Genomic DNA, 16,040 nt, shown 5'->3' with positions numbered 1-16,040 from the left:
TGCTAAGAGGGTCCTAGCAACTGAATTATTAATATATACGTGCTTTACTATGGAAATCAATATGAAATGTCAAAATGACATTTCGGTATTCTATATTTATTCAGTATTTCTATCAAGTACAATAAAAAGTTTTTACTAATAGATAGAATTGTCAAGTTGATATTATGATTCAACAGAAAATTTTAAAACGTGGTATATAAAAAGTTCTTTTTATCTTGTAATTATTTATATCTTAGCGTCAATCTGTCATGAATTAATTGTAATGTCGTTTAATACTTTCTATATACTCTATATGCTAGCACTGCACTATAAGCATCTGTCAAACTATTATAAGAGTATCATATCGTTCGTTTTCGTTCACGACGCGGTTAAAAAAAGATTCCTTTATTTGCTTGTGAGTTTATTTTTCACATTTTGGGTTTGCGTTTAGGTGTATGTTTTCTCTCACCCTACATACTCTTTTTAATACTGTTCTCCCTGTCTAACTCTTTCATTCAAATTTACATATATTTTCTCTAAAGCGTTACATACAAATAGATAAATGAATTAAGACAAATAATACATGTACCTGTATTATCAATATTCACTTCTAACAACCGTACAAAATGTACAATGCACACAGACTCTACATACGTATTTCACTGCTGCGGCTCATATGGGCATGGCAGATCCAAAGTATCCCAAACACACCGATGCCGACCCAAAGAATGTTGAAAACTACTAACCGCCACTGGTCAGAATGAAGTTATTATTATGTGCTATTAATAAACTAAAATACACTACTAAAAATACACTCGTTGCCGTATACACAAGATAAAACAATAACAAAAGTGTTTACAAACTGTCAAATCGAACAACCCAACATTTACAAAATAAACGATGTTCTGAATTTGAACTAAAACTCTATTATAAGCTAAATTATATAATATGTTCAATTTAAGGACATTCTAGCTTCGATGGGGATTAACCCGCTTACAGTGGGCGGCCCGTTCCAGAAGCAGCTGGCTTCCAACTTGTGCAGACCTCGTATGAAAAGCGAGGACATGTGCTACGCTCTGGTGTTCATGTTCGTAGGCGAAGACTACGGTCAAGTTGATTGGGTAAGTAATCAATACTAGATTAGGTACTGAAATTCTTTTGGTACATAGACTTCAGCATGTAATTGAAACAAAACCGTGTAACAATTTTCAGGAAATGGGACCTAGCGTAATTGCCAGAATGCAGCCAGCCAGCGTTAACCAACTCAGGCACTTTTTACAACTAGGGAAAAAAGGTATCTATACTACCCTATAATATACTATATTAAAAATGTAATTTCAGTCTGTCTATTTTCGTTTGCTCTAATTGACTACATTCTTGGTACCCCGAGATAACTGATATTATAACTCTCGCGTACTGACCGCATCAATTATTGCGCATAGATATCTTCTTAAATACATCTAACCATAATAATTAGGTTTCAAATGCACACAAAAATCGAGTAAGCCAAACGTACGAAACGTCAAATGTGTTGGTATAGATTTTTTTTTTAAATTGACTGCACAATCCAAAGTGGATCTGAGCCGCCATAACAGATTTTTGTTTTATGAGATTTTTATGTTAGCAATTTTGAGTCGAGTACAACCTATTAGGTTCATGCTCTTGGTATATTATTACCCCTTATCATCTTTCAATGCGCCAACGTGTGAGGTATTAATTTTTTGTGGCTACCAATAATTCAACCACACTAAAATCTTGCACAATCGCCATCAATGATTGCTGTAATAAAAGGTCGCTCTTATTCTTGTCCAAACTATTCGCAGGTTAAATTATTGCCCAATATCCTTTTCAGACGGACTGAGACAATTCGACTTCGGGTCTCCCGATCGCAATATCCTGAAGTATGGGAAGCCAGATCCACCGGAGTACAATACGACAGCGAACACCGCTCCAGTTGTGATCTTCTACGGGAAGAATGATTACATCACGCCCGCGAGAGTAAGTGAGACGGTGCACATTAGTCCATCCATTAGATATCCTTTTATTGATTAAGCGCTATGGTTGATCATGCCACGTGGGGTCTAGGACGATTTGGCACCGGACAACTGGACGCCACGGAATTCGAAAATAAATAGACGTTAGGTACTTATAGGTACTTAAAAAAAATATTTAATATTATTATTTATATTTAAATGATTATATTATGATTTAATAGTTGGTGAGAATGTAAATATGCAGACGGAAATAATGATTTAATCGTGCATATGTTTAAGTTCCAACGAAAAAAGAGTTTTTTATTTTATATAAAGCCTTAGGCATGGTAATTTTCAATCCGCAATAAAGAATACATTATGTTGAATTAAAACTACTAAGTAGTTGATAAAAACTGATTAAAATACCTCGTCTACGTTCTGTATACGTGTCTACGACAGTGCGGCATCCAATTGTCCGGAGTCCAGTTGTCCCATTCCCTGCCACGTGGTATCATACCATGCCAGATCCACCAAATGATTATTTAAGCCTGATCTAACTCTAATGAAATTGAGATTGAACATACTTTGTTAAATCATAATTTAGATTATCAAAGATTCATTATTATGAATAATGTGCATGTATAAATAACATGGTTAATCAATGATTGACTGTGGGTGTGTGAAATACTAATTATTTTTTTTATTTTTGTCTGCTCGTACATTTACAAGAACACCAAGAAATAAATTGGCCCATACCATTATAACATTATAATTTTAAAATAGTACAGTAGTAGGTACAGTACTATGTCACATGTAGGTCATATAAAATACATATATTTATTTATCCCTATAATGAATTTAAATGCATTATTCCTTTTGTGCATGTTGGGTTGAAGGTTTTTTTTGTTTGTTTAATCCACCAATCATGCCGGAAGAAATAAGCTCCACATCACATATCATATTATCATTCATCACTGAGCTCGATTATCCCGACACCAAGTAGATTATCGACCTCTTTATTTGTGGTCCTGAAACCCATACATGACTGTAAATAATAATTTAGACAAGCAACTCTTGTATTTGACAGATCGTATTGCCAGCTGGTAACCTGCATATCCAGCAGGGATTTTCTAAATAGTTAACGCGTTTCCATTATTTTTATTGCTCCAAAATACGCGGATATCACTCGAAGCAATTCCGTAAACAAGGCGGTTATCTACAATAATTGTTAACACACCGCACTGCATCGCACTTATTCCAAATGCATCCGATTAGAATAAAGTAAGATATATTAACTGTGTTACTCAAGGACATCTGACAACTCGCGGTTAACGTCGTCTTGGGCGGCCGTGTTAAAAAATATTCCGCCTGAGAGTTAACTTCCGGGGATAATTACTTTTTTTTATTGATTTTGGAGTTAGGTGATATGTTAGAACAGCCCTGCAGGAGTGGAAAAATATTCGATATCAGTAGTTTCAATAATATACGAATATACATATAATACAGGCGAACTAAATACATGACGCATGTAACAATATTATCAATTACTAACGGAATGTAGTGTACTAACCCCATTTTGCATTGCAGGGCGTTGACAAGCTAGCGAAAGAGTACAGGAGGGCTAAAACGTTAATGTGGTCCAAGTCCGTGGAATGGGACAAGTTCAACCATTACGACTTCATATACGCGAAAGACCTGGGCGAGCTGGTCAACAAAGACGTGGTCAAAATACTGAATAACATCACCAGGTCGCAGATGGACAACGAAACATGAAAGCTGCACAAAATATACTACGCGAATAATTAATAATATTTAAACTCCAGCAAAGGAGGCGATGCCAAAATGTTGCCAGTGTTACAGCTATCAAATGAAATACCATCGTATTTTTCTTACCATGTCATAGACTTTTTTACATATTGTATTATTGTAAATATAGGTAGGTATAGGACCATAATTTTATATAATTTTTTCTCACATGGTGATATTTTGAATAGCGGGTCGCGTGCAAATTTCCCTTACCATTTAGCATTTTTTTATTATAAATTTAATGCTGGTAAGGCATATCAATTGTTATCATAAACGGACGGTAATCGGCCGTTCTTGTTCTTAGAGGACTTATGCACTGTCGACTGATTTTCGGCAACCAAAAATCAGATGATAATAAATCGGCATTTACGCACAAGGCTGTTGCAAACAGTCACAATTTCTGGATACTGGGCCAGCCGAGAGTGCGTGAGTGGTCTTAATTAGTATAAGAGACAAGTGAGTCAATCGGTATTTTTAAACTAATACTTTGAATCCTTTAGGGTGGATTTTTTGGACAGATCTTAAAAAATGATTTAATAAATACTCAATCAGTGACAAAGTCTCTCTAAACGATATTTAGCATTGAGCTTAAACATTTTTTTTAATTACGCGCAATTGACAATACCCGAGTGTATCACATAAGAGCAGTTTAATTAGTTGATATAATAGTATACGTATATTATTATAGTGTTAAAGATTAAACAATCGTGATAACTAGCGACATCTATACTAAATAAAATATGGTGGTCGCTAATTAAACTAATCATTTCTGTCAGATATATCTAGTTATCTAAGGATAATACAGAATATTTTTTAATGGATTTCGACAACACCAATCTACCAGACAATAATTACTATCATGCCAGTTTACTGTAATACAATATGCTTACATTAGAGCGTACCTATCCAACAATCGAATTGGTTCCAATCAACGCGAATGTGTTTTAATATAAAACCCATGAAAGATAATGATAATTTTAGCTCTGGCTAGTTATCAAAAACTATGGTTTAAAAAAACCTACTAACTACCTACCAAGAGTCAGTATTTTATTATTAAGATATTTTTAAGTGAGTAGATAGTAAATATATTTTTTAAATTACTGTCAAATTTATGGGTCATGCATTTACTATTCGTTTTCTATTTTTTTCACCAAACTAGATTTAAATTAAAAAGGTATCTAATAATAAAAAAATATGTGAACTTAAACATGTTATTTTACAAAATATATACTTACCTTCTGATTACATACCTACCTAATACTTAATTCAATGTTTAGGGGGCCGCACAAAATTGTGTTTTTGCTAATTGATTTTCAAATGCAAATAACACGTTAATTACAAAAATAATTAAAAGGGCCCGTAATAGTTAAAAAAATAAATGTATAAAACAAAAGGTATACCTACCTGGCCTTAATTTGTTTTAACAAGAGTTCTAGGACTTAACTAATTGTAAAACACTAAGTTTTACTAATTTGACTGCACCGCACCGTGTTCAAAGTGCGGATCAAAAACAAATTGATATTTGCTACTAACCTACATTATTATTGTCATTATCTAAATTTTAGAATATATTATTATGTGCATTAGTCCATAAGTCTAAATATATATACCTAACACCTTAAAATACTCAATTTGAGAAAATAATGGGAATGGTTGCTGGGATATAGGTAAGGGTTAAATGTTCGAAATTGTAAAATAATGTGTAAATAATATACGATAATCTAATATTTTAATATATTAGATTATAATTACATAGTACTATTACGATTTTGTCACATTGTATGTTTGTTTATGCTTAAAATTCCATGCCAATTGAGAATTTACCTTCGTGCCAAAGAAGTGACAAATGGCCATTAAAAACGAAAGAATAGAAACAGTATTTTGTAATAAAAATAATGTAGAAAGGAAGCAAACCAAAAAAAAAAATGTATATTGATTTTTTGTACCATAATTTTAAGGAAATCGAACACTTAAGACCTGTCAAATTCAAATGTTTATGACCCATGATTCAAATCAGATTTACAGGAATTAAGGAAATGTTTTTACTAAATAATATATATATAACATCCAAATGATAATACATAATAATTTCGTATCACATTTTAAATAATATATTGTATTTTTATAATTCCAATAAATATCTGCAAAATATAATAGAAAAGTTTTATTACAAGTGTGCCTGAAAGCTATGATTATATGAATATTAGATGAAATAATTTTGAATTGAGATGTTTATTCACCATTAATTGACTAGATAACTAGTTGAGCTGGAGGTGTCAGTAAAAAAAGCACTATGTAGCAACAAAGCATGAAGATTACATTTTATAACGATATATTTGTAAAATAATAACACAAGTTTACTAATACAACATCAAAAATGAATACTTACTAATTATTAAATATGAATTATCCACTAAATCTGGTGTAGCATGAGAAAAATAATCTGAATTGCACTTTGATTCAGACGATACCAAAAGGCGAAACTACTGGCGCCTCATAATAAAAATTTACTAAGGAAAGAAATGCACGTTTCACTGAGCAAATCACTCCACGCCATCTACATACAAACACCAAAAGATTCTAGCACAACATACAGGTAATTTTTATATTAATGATTTCTATACACCGAATAAAAATAATATCACCTTTAACTTGGACGTGACCTCCGGCGTATTTTTTTAACACTAAAAGAAAAAAACTTGATATTGATTTTGACTGGCATTCGATAGTTTTTTTTTTTTAATAAACAGATAATCATTTTCAGTTAGTTATCTTACATAACAGTACCGAATGTTTTTATTTAGTTTTTTTTTTGTCATCGCGATGTTTTGGAAACATCACTTCGGCACGTGTTTCGGAATTTATTAAAAACTACCTTTATTTCCTTGAATATGATATGTATTTGCCAGCAATTTTCCAATCAATAGTAGATATCTGAGACTACAAGAAAAAATGGTATAAAGAATACTACTACTAAAATGAAATAAATCATACGAATAGTTACTAGTGTTCACGGATAGTTTTTCTTTTGCAAAACATCTTAGAATAACATCGAAAAAATAGAATAATCTTGAATAAATGAGATGGAAAAAATGTATAAGTACGTGATATTATAAGTTACAATTACTAACATATACCCACTACCGTATAGTGGATAAAGTCAACCAAATTCCTTGCATTTTTTCATTCCCATCAAACATAGGTACTTACATACTTTGTTTTAAAAGTATTAGCAATGTTCAATGTTGGCCCAAAAGTTTACATAGAATGTTTTATGAGTGGAATTCCTAAACGCCCCTATTTAAAAAGGTTTACATAGCATAAATGAGGTACCTAGTTACAATCCAAGAAAATCCGTTTCTCACATGGAATCAACATAGCTTTAAAAAAAATAATTATCATCTGAGAGTTTGTTTTGTAAACAATTCACCATGATTATAATGGAAAGATAGGAGTTTATAATAAGCGTTTTACATACATTTAGCGTTCACCACTTTGAGTCTACAAATTTTAGGGGATGAATAATCATCATAATACTATATTGTAGGTTTTCCTTTATTTTGTATAATCAAATCTCCCTCCCAGTTTTCTTTAAAAAAACATGAACTATTATAGTAGGCACACATCGAGTCAATAGCTTAATCTTATAGACGAAATGTGTGAAAAATTAAAAGACAATAAAATTTCCCTCTCTGCCCTGAAATTTATAATGCCAGAATCATGCCTTAAAATTAACAACCTGCATTGTAATAAGGGTCAATTTCCATACTGCGTTAATTTAAAAATAATAAAATTTTATGAAATATGTTTTTAATAAAATTGTTATAAATACATTTTGTATGTACTTAAAACTGAAATCTGCCACGAGGGTGATTCTTGTCAGATGTCTAAAACCGTATCTGGAAAAAAAACCTATTTTCTTGTTAAGATATTGTATGGAATGGTGTAAGATAAATAAATACTTAATCTACCCCATACTGATTTTATGCATCATTTTCAGAATGTTCTGCAACTCCAGCGCACGCTGAACCGAACCAATGCAATAGTGGAGGCGAAAATGATTCCTTGGCACAAGTTCACACACACTGACTTCATATACGCCAAGGATTTAAAGCAGCTGCTGAACGACGAAATCCTGGCACAATTGAATAGATTTTCTCAATTATAACATTCAATAAAGAATAAAACTCAATATTATGTGACCTGACCGACAAATATATTGTACAATACTCTAAATCCACGTATTTTGTACGACTGTTATACTCTCGTTGTGTTCAACGTCTACAAATCACACACATTTCTACAAACCAATGACGCGTTTGGCACCTAGCGTTATATTGAAAAACATAAGTACATCTATAAGTATTTGTAAAATAAAAAGTAAAATATAATAATTTTATAATTGTTTTATTGTTTCAAATTAAACCACTCAAATTTAATATGCATTAGTTATTTATAATACATATAATGTATATTAAAATAACATAATCTTACGATTTAAATCCAATAAAGCACTGGTGGATGGTTATGAACCTAAATACCCAAAATCTACCTGTGTTGATATTATTAAAAGAGAGATTCACAATAAACGAAATAGATAATTCTAAAGGTTTCATAAGGCACTATTAAAAGGGTACTATACTAATAAGAATAGCATACATAAAAATGACCGAAGAACCGAAGTTATTGATATCAGAGAAACTTCAACAAGTCCATCTACGAGTAATTTCTATACTTTGTTGAAAAAATAGTAACGTAAGTTTTGTCTCTTTCGCATGGGGAATTTTAAAAGCATTTGCAGTTTTTGACATCTAAAAAGAAGAAATAACTATATGTCTTGTCTAAATTACGTTGCCACAATAAAACGATTATTTTGAATAGATACTTTCATTTGCATTTTTCTGCCTCTATTACCTTCATAATTTTCCTGTTTACTCCATTTTTAGTAATTTATCTCTATTCGACCTCTGCCATAAGGATAGAAAAATAGAAGGTAAAAAAATTGAATGTACGTACATAAATCAAAACAGTTCTTAACGAATGCGATTACCAGCCGGTTAATAGTTAATTCAAGTAAATGATGAACATTGATCTTTCAAATCACAATAAGAACGATGCGATTTTTATAAAAAAAACAAACTTCTGTAACAACCAAAAAAAAACTCCTTTAAGTTAAAAATGAGAATTGAATATGATTAGAAGATGTACCTTTTGTTGTTTATTTACCTTGGTGATATCGTAATAATAATAATAATATTAGGCGTCGATAAATTTAAATTATTCATTAAAAATATCAATATATTTAAAAACAAAAAAAAACTGATAGTATTAATATATAAGGAACGGAAGGCATAGATCAATTTTTCAGTACGATTAAACTACCACCTAAGTGACACAGATTTTAACTTTTTATTGAAAGTGATTCGAAAATAGTTATATCATAATGTTTTATGGTAATAAAATTAATCAGTGATTTATTTAATTAATGACAAATATAAGTTTTTAAGTATCATTAAAAATGTCAGTAGGTGTAAAAATATACCACCTTAGATAACAACAATAAAGACGGCGGGGCCCTGGAAGTTCCCATACCCACAGACCACAGGAACACCACACAATAATAATACATTGTCGGTGCCAAGTGACATTGCTTATTTTGGATTAACTATCATTCGACTGAAAAGGTGATATATAAATAGATGAATCAAAATGGAACGCGTAATGAAATTCGCCATGATCTGTCTTGTGCTTGCCATGTGCAACAAGGATGTCGAATCAATCATTTTCACAGTAGCTCCAGCGGTTCCAACGATCACAACGGTAAGATTTTTTTTGAAGTTATACTTCTTTTGGCGCGTTTGGGAAATCAGAGAGTGTATTTTTGGCGTGACATGTAACACATAATTTATTTTTTCACACGAAAAAAAATGCACTCGATTGGATTCGAACCACCGATTGTTCGGTTATCAGCCGAACGCACTATCTTTACACCACAGTATGATACTGCAATCGTGACTGTTATACAGTATAATATCATAGTTTAGAATTGTTCCGTTGCCTAGCCAGCGAATTTATTATTGTCGGCCATTTGCAATTCCTTGCGTAAACAAACGATTAAACGTCAGAGTGACAGTTAGTACTTTAAAAATAAAAACAATGAGAAACCATTATATAATTTAGTAATATAAAAGTGTATAGAAATAAACCAACGGCGTTCCAATAAGCGGTCCTTTTTCTTGAGTGTGCAATTTAACAAGATAATTAAGAGTTAGTCAAAGAATCTAGTTTATCACAAGTTTTGTTTTTGTTTTGTTACGCCAAAGAAGTAAAACTTCTAACGCGCGTACATAAGTACACGCACCGATTTTTTTATAATTTTCGATTGTCTATTAAATAAATGATAAGTTATATAATTATATAAAAAAAATACTATAATAAGTCCAAGGTTATGAATGTTTTATGATATTCGCTTTATAGTGAGGTATAATAAAAGTATATAATATAATATACATACATACTATATGAGTGTAATAAAAATAATTTACAAAAAGCTTTAGAGCCCAATCGCGCCGAGACACACTTTGGCCGAGACAGCCACGGTTTGGTATCGTAGGCGATGGAGGGGAGAGAATTTGCTAGCCCACGGGTAAGTAGGGAGGCATCAAAGAGCAATTAGGCAATAAGACCATACAAATATACAAATGAAAAAAATATATACAAAATGATAATGGATACAAAAGAGGACATCCACATATCCTGGATTATGAAGTGTGACGAGACTGATAAGAAAATAAATGATTAAATATGGTTAGACGTGGACTTAATGCCGGGTCCACACTGGCAACATGTCGCCGGCAACCTCGTTAAATTTTACGATAAGTATGATAATTATCGTAATATTTCTTAACGCTTTCGCTGCTGAAGAGATAATGAGATTTTAATTGCCCCCTTTAAAATGCACGTTAATTACATCGATCGGCCGCCTGTTCATTACGCGCCGTGTGCGTCTTCCGCGTCCAAAGTATTAAGCAATTATGATAATTATCGTAAAATTTCACGAGGTTGCCGGCGACATGTTGCCAGTGTGGACCCGGCATAATGTAATAAGTTGTTCTCAACAAAGACTTACACATAAACCTACTGCAACTAGTTAACCACGGAGATTTGAAAATGATATTGACAAATATATAATTTGATATAGACGAATTGATGGCACATTATTAGTTTGCATAACCTAATTTAATTACAAGTAATTATCAATTACAATTTTATTATTAGTTGAGAAAAAAATTAGAAGGGGGCCTGATAAATACTATTTTTGACAAGGGTGGTAAGCAAAAGTTTTGGAAACTGTGCGTTAAAATATCTACATATTATACCTTCTATCACGCGCATTAGTATTAAACGGTATACCTACAGCCAATGAGATTTTATATACCTACTTATTATAATATTGATACTATCGACCGAGGGTACTTGGGTGGAATTTGAGTTTAAATTCTAATGGATTTAAGTTTTGTGCTCCATTTGAGTCGTTTTTTGCGACCCGGGTTATGGAATTTTCGATTGGTGATTGCGCATAGTGCCTGAAGATGCCGAAAGACGAAACCCGGGTCGCAAAATACGACTCAGATGGAATAGTACAAAACTTAAATCCATTAGAATTTATATCGTTATTATGCAGATTTACATAAACCGGAGGTGGGCAATGTACGATAATTTAAAAGAGGGTCTTCATGATCGCAGCGAAGACCCCGTACAATTATAAAAAATATATTTTTTTGCACGAAATGGGGACATACCTATCACCTTATGTGTTACTCAAAAGTGTAACGTCTTGTTTATTCAAGTTATGACAAAATAAATGAGATGAAAAAGTATGGCATAATATAGGCAATATACGAGGGTGGGTCAATAAGTCCTTAGAAAAGCCGACAGGTGGCGCGACTAGTACTGTAAGCGGTTTGTTTTCATGCAGCGGCACTACCAATTCAGTATGCTGCGAAGTTTCAATCAGATTGGTCGGGTTGTTGTGTGTTTCTCGTACATTTAAAAAAAAATTTGCTTGTGGAAAATGGAAAAATGGAAAATGGAGAAAATTGAGTTTAGAGCTGTTATTAAACATTTTAATATAAAAGGGTTAACAGCAAAGGAAATAAAAAATGAGTTGGATTTAGTTCACGGCATATCTGCTCCTTTACTTGCAACTATTTATAACTGGTTAAATGAATTTAAACGTGGTCGTACATCAACAAAGGATGAACCACGCTCAGGACGTCCTGTAGAGGTGACTACACCAGAAATGATCAATAAAATCCACGATATGGTGTTAAGTGACCGAAGATTAAAGTTGAGTGAGATAATTGAGGTTACAGGGATCTCAAAAGGTAGCGTCATTTCTATTTTACATGACAAATTGGGCATGAAAAAAATTTCTGCAAGATGGGTGCCGCGTTTGCTCGCAGTCGACAATAAACGCAATAGGGTGGTGGCCTCTAAAGCCCTGTTGTCGCTCATGCAACGCAATCCGGATGAATTTTTTCGTCGCTTTGAGACTGTAGATGAAACATGGTTACACCACTATACTCCCGAGACGAAAGAACAGTCAAAGCAGTGGATTGCGAAAGGCGAACCATGTCCAAAGAAGGCGAAAACCGTAAAATCAGCTGGTAAGGTTATGGCTACTGTATTTTGGGATGCACGTGGAATTATTTTCGTTGACTATTTGGAAAAAGGAAAAACAATAACAGGGGATTATTATGCATCTTTATTGGACCAGCTAAAAAACAAAATTGAAGAAAAACGGCCTCATTTAAACAGGAAAAAAATCCTCTTTCATCATGACAATGCCCGTGTTCACACATGTTTACGATCAATGGCTAAAATTGAAGAATTGAAGTTCAAATTGGTCGACCACCCACCGTATTCGCCAGATTTAGCCCCCAGTGACTTTTTCCTTTTCCCAAACTTAAAAAAATGGCTAAGTGGACAACGTTTTTTTTCAAATGAAGAAGTCATCGATCGGACAAATGCTTATTTTGAGGACCTTCCGAAAACTTATTTTTCTGACGGTTTAAAAACAATTGAGAAACGTCTAACCAAGTGTATTGAGCTCCAAGGAGATTATGTTGAGAAATAAAAAAAAATACAAAAATAAAAACTGTTTTAATGCTTTTTTCTAAGGAATTATTGACCCACCCTCGTAGTATAAAAAATCTGACAACGCCATCTATGGAAAAATCGACATTACTTTATGAATTAATATGACTGCAATACGACAATAACAAAGCCTCATTTGAGAAAAAAAATACATGTACAATGAAGGGAAACGCGACTGTCTAAATTTTAAAACATACCTAGAAGGGAGATTTTTTTTAAATGCGTTTTATTGTATCGTGCATTCAGTTGCTTCATTTTGGAGATATTTAACATTTAAAAACCTAGCAACTACACCTCGCCGCTGGTTTACAAATTCATTACAAATTAGGTATACAACAAAACCAATTTGGAAAACAAGCAATGGCTTGCCGTCCCAATTTGCATCACCAATGGCAGGTTACTTCTGGATCTAGGGAGAACGAACAACTGATGCTCCCGACATCTCAGGTAGTTTTCAGGGACACAGGTCAACACTACCAAGAATGCCAAAGCTCTCATTTACACCGCGTATAAGTCGAAACAAATAGTGGCCAAATATAGATATGTCAACAATCATATATATAGTGTAAATGCATGAAAACAAAATTGCAATGTTCAACCTTATTTAAACGAACGGAGAATTATTTTTTCAGCCAAATTCATATATTTATGAAATAATAATATTTGTCTAGACTCTAAGGAGAGTCATTTAAAAAGGGAGCTTGTATTATTCAGATGCTGCGTCTATTAGTAAGTCAATGGTTGCAAATAATATCATGATGCGGTTATATCAGCTTCAGATGGCGAGGCACGACGGCTTCAAGATAAAGGAGCACCTGGTGAGGACGAAGGACGGATACGTAATCAAGATGTACAGGCTACCACCCACCAAGAAAAGACCTCCACACGAAAAACCACTCCCTCCAGTCATCATCTTCCACGGTTGGGTGGGCACTTCCAGCGATATGTTGGTGATGGGCCCCAAGAAGAGTTTAGGTAAGGACACGTACCTAGGATCCTGAGGTATGTTTCAATGGTTAGGAACTGTTACGTGAATAGAGAAGCTCATATTCTTCATATTCAGGTATATGTATTCGTTTACGTGTTCCTTACCATTGTGGAATGTGACTCCTTTCAGATGCCTTAGTTCCTTGCCTATCGAGTAATTTAAACGTAGTCGCGTAATTTGAAAGAAGAAATGTATTGCGTACAGTGATTGAGTTAACATTATAACTTTTAAGAACAATAGTATTTGAATATTTGCAGGGTATCTACTTGCAGAAGCTGGATATGATGTTTTCCTTGGAAACATGCGATTCAACAGATACGCATCCCACCCCTTCATATCCAAGAACAGTCCACTCTACTGGAACTTCAGGTATGTAATCAGATACCTAGTATATAAGTACAGTACACTCTCAGTAATCCGACGCTCGATTACCCGACAACTACTATAATCCGCCGTTATCTTTACTAGTTGAAAGCACACCATCAAACTCTATAATTCACCGGTATTCAATTGTCAAATTCAAATTCAACTCTAATGCAACCGGGACACACAAAATGAAGCTTTTTGTCATAGGGTAATCCAGGAATCCTAAGCCATCCTAAGCCAAGAATATCTGCCACACTGAACAACTGGTTGTGTCAAGTGATTTACTGTTTAATATTTAGTTTATAAACTTTGCATATAAATTTGTATAATTTAGTAAATACTTGATTTTGATTATAAATAAAACCGTAATTTGCTAACACAAATTTCTCAAAAAAACTATTTTTACGAAATACCTGTTTCAATTTTTACCATATTTTATATGTATACACTATAATCCGCCCCTTTCACTAATTGGACACTTGTCTGGTTTTTGGGGTGGCGGATTACTGAGAGAGTACTGTATATATATATATTTTTTTTTTGCATTACATCTTTTAAATGGACAACTGGCCTGAGTTGAGATAATTAATTAATCGGTTAGCTGTTTACTAAGTTTGTGTTTTGCATCGCTGTTAATAATAGTTGGATTTTATTCAAAAGTTCATATTTTCAGCGCCAAATGCGAAGATGTTGACGTTGTGTAGGTAAATCTAATTAATTATGAATCTACTAAACTATGTTTAATTCAACGAATAATTCACAAGAACGTAATATTCTTAATCGAACATACATGATTTAAAAACACCTAAAAACTCAATAAAACACATTAACCGGAAACCTACGGATGCATGTTCAAATCCTGTCCGGCGCCAATTTTTTTCGAGATTTTTTTTCCAAAAGAGAGTGAATTTTAACGCACCTATGAACGGTGGTTATAATTTGTAAAAAAAAATATTGCACGTGATAAAAAATCATTATATTCGCAGTTACGACGAGCTAGGAATATATGATATACCAGCGCAGATGGAAGCCATGTTGTCCATCACTAAAGCACCAAAGGCGCACTTCATTGGTTACTCCATAGGCGCCACGGGCTACGTAATGATGTGTTCCAAGAGACCTGATCTCGCGAGAAGGGTGGCTTCGTTCGTAGCCATGGGACCGGCTATCCACTTTTCGACAGTTTACAGATACACCCACTTAATAGAACCAATATCTCTGGTAAGCATAAAAAATCATTCAGCCATGTCAGTGTTACAGTGTTCTACAACCTAAAAGAATTTATACATGAGAAGGCAGACACCTGATAACTCGATCACGTCAAGATTGAAGGAACCCCGCTGTCTAGATCAGTGTTTCCCGAACTTACATGTTAGTAACAACCCCTTTAAAACACAGATTTTACCGGCGTACCTAGTATTTCTCAGCGAAATATGCGTCCTTTTTATAATTATTATTCGTTTTTTTTTTTCTTAAAAAGTCTGCGTCAGATTAGAACCCTTTTTGAGGTATTCTGACCAAACAAATCAAAAATTGTTCTTTCAGATTCTGGTATTAAGGATTTTTCTCGTGACGACGATTTCTATACAATTTTTTTTTATTACTTCGTCGATTTTCGAAATTTTGGAATTTCCAATAAAATTACGCACATTCAAAAATGAAAAATAATAACCTTTTTGTCGTACTGTAAGTGCGTATAAGAAATATATATTATATATATTATATCATTAATAGAGTAATAATTTTAAATATATAAAAAAAAGAAACAT

At 33.2% G+C, this 16,040-nt stretch overlaps 2 protein-coding genes across 3 annotated transcripts in view; one reads left to right on the top strand and one right to left on the bottom strand.

Moving 5' to 3' along the window:
- The window catches only part of LOC147078043 (lipase 3-like), a 34,541-nt gene extending 30,681 nt beyond the window's left edge, over positions 1–3,860 (top strand). The window contains exons 6-9 of the mRNA XM_085961154.1: positions 942–1,100; positions 1,192–1,273; positions 1,832–1,977; positions 3,540–3,860. Of these exons, the coding sequence (XP_085817280.1) occupies positions 942–1,100; positions 1,192–1,273; positions 1,832–1,977; positions 3,540–3,725 (573 nt within the window). The 3' untranslated portion in view covers positions 3,726–3,860. The remainder of the gene's footprint in view (positions 1–941; positions 1,101–1,191; positions 1,274–1,831; positions 1,978–3,539) is intronic.
- Positions 1–16,040, bottom strand: part of crm (cramped chromatin regulator) — a 208,583-nt gene that overhangs the window by 98,602 nt on the left and 93,941 nt on the right. The gene's annotated exons all lie outside the window — the stretch shown is intronic.

Source organism: Rhyacophila brunnea, unplaced genomic scaffold (genome assembly GCF_057557595.1).
Source record: "Rhyacophila brunnea isolate RB1 unplaced genomic scaffold, BYU_Rbru_1.0 scaffold_12, whole genome shotgun sequence".
NCBI lineage: Eukaryota > Metazoa > Arthropoda > Insecta > Trichoptera > Rhyacophilidae > Rhyacophila > Rhyacophila brunnea.
This window is presented reverse-complemented; position numbering and strand designations above follow the sequence as displayed.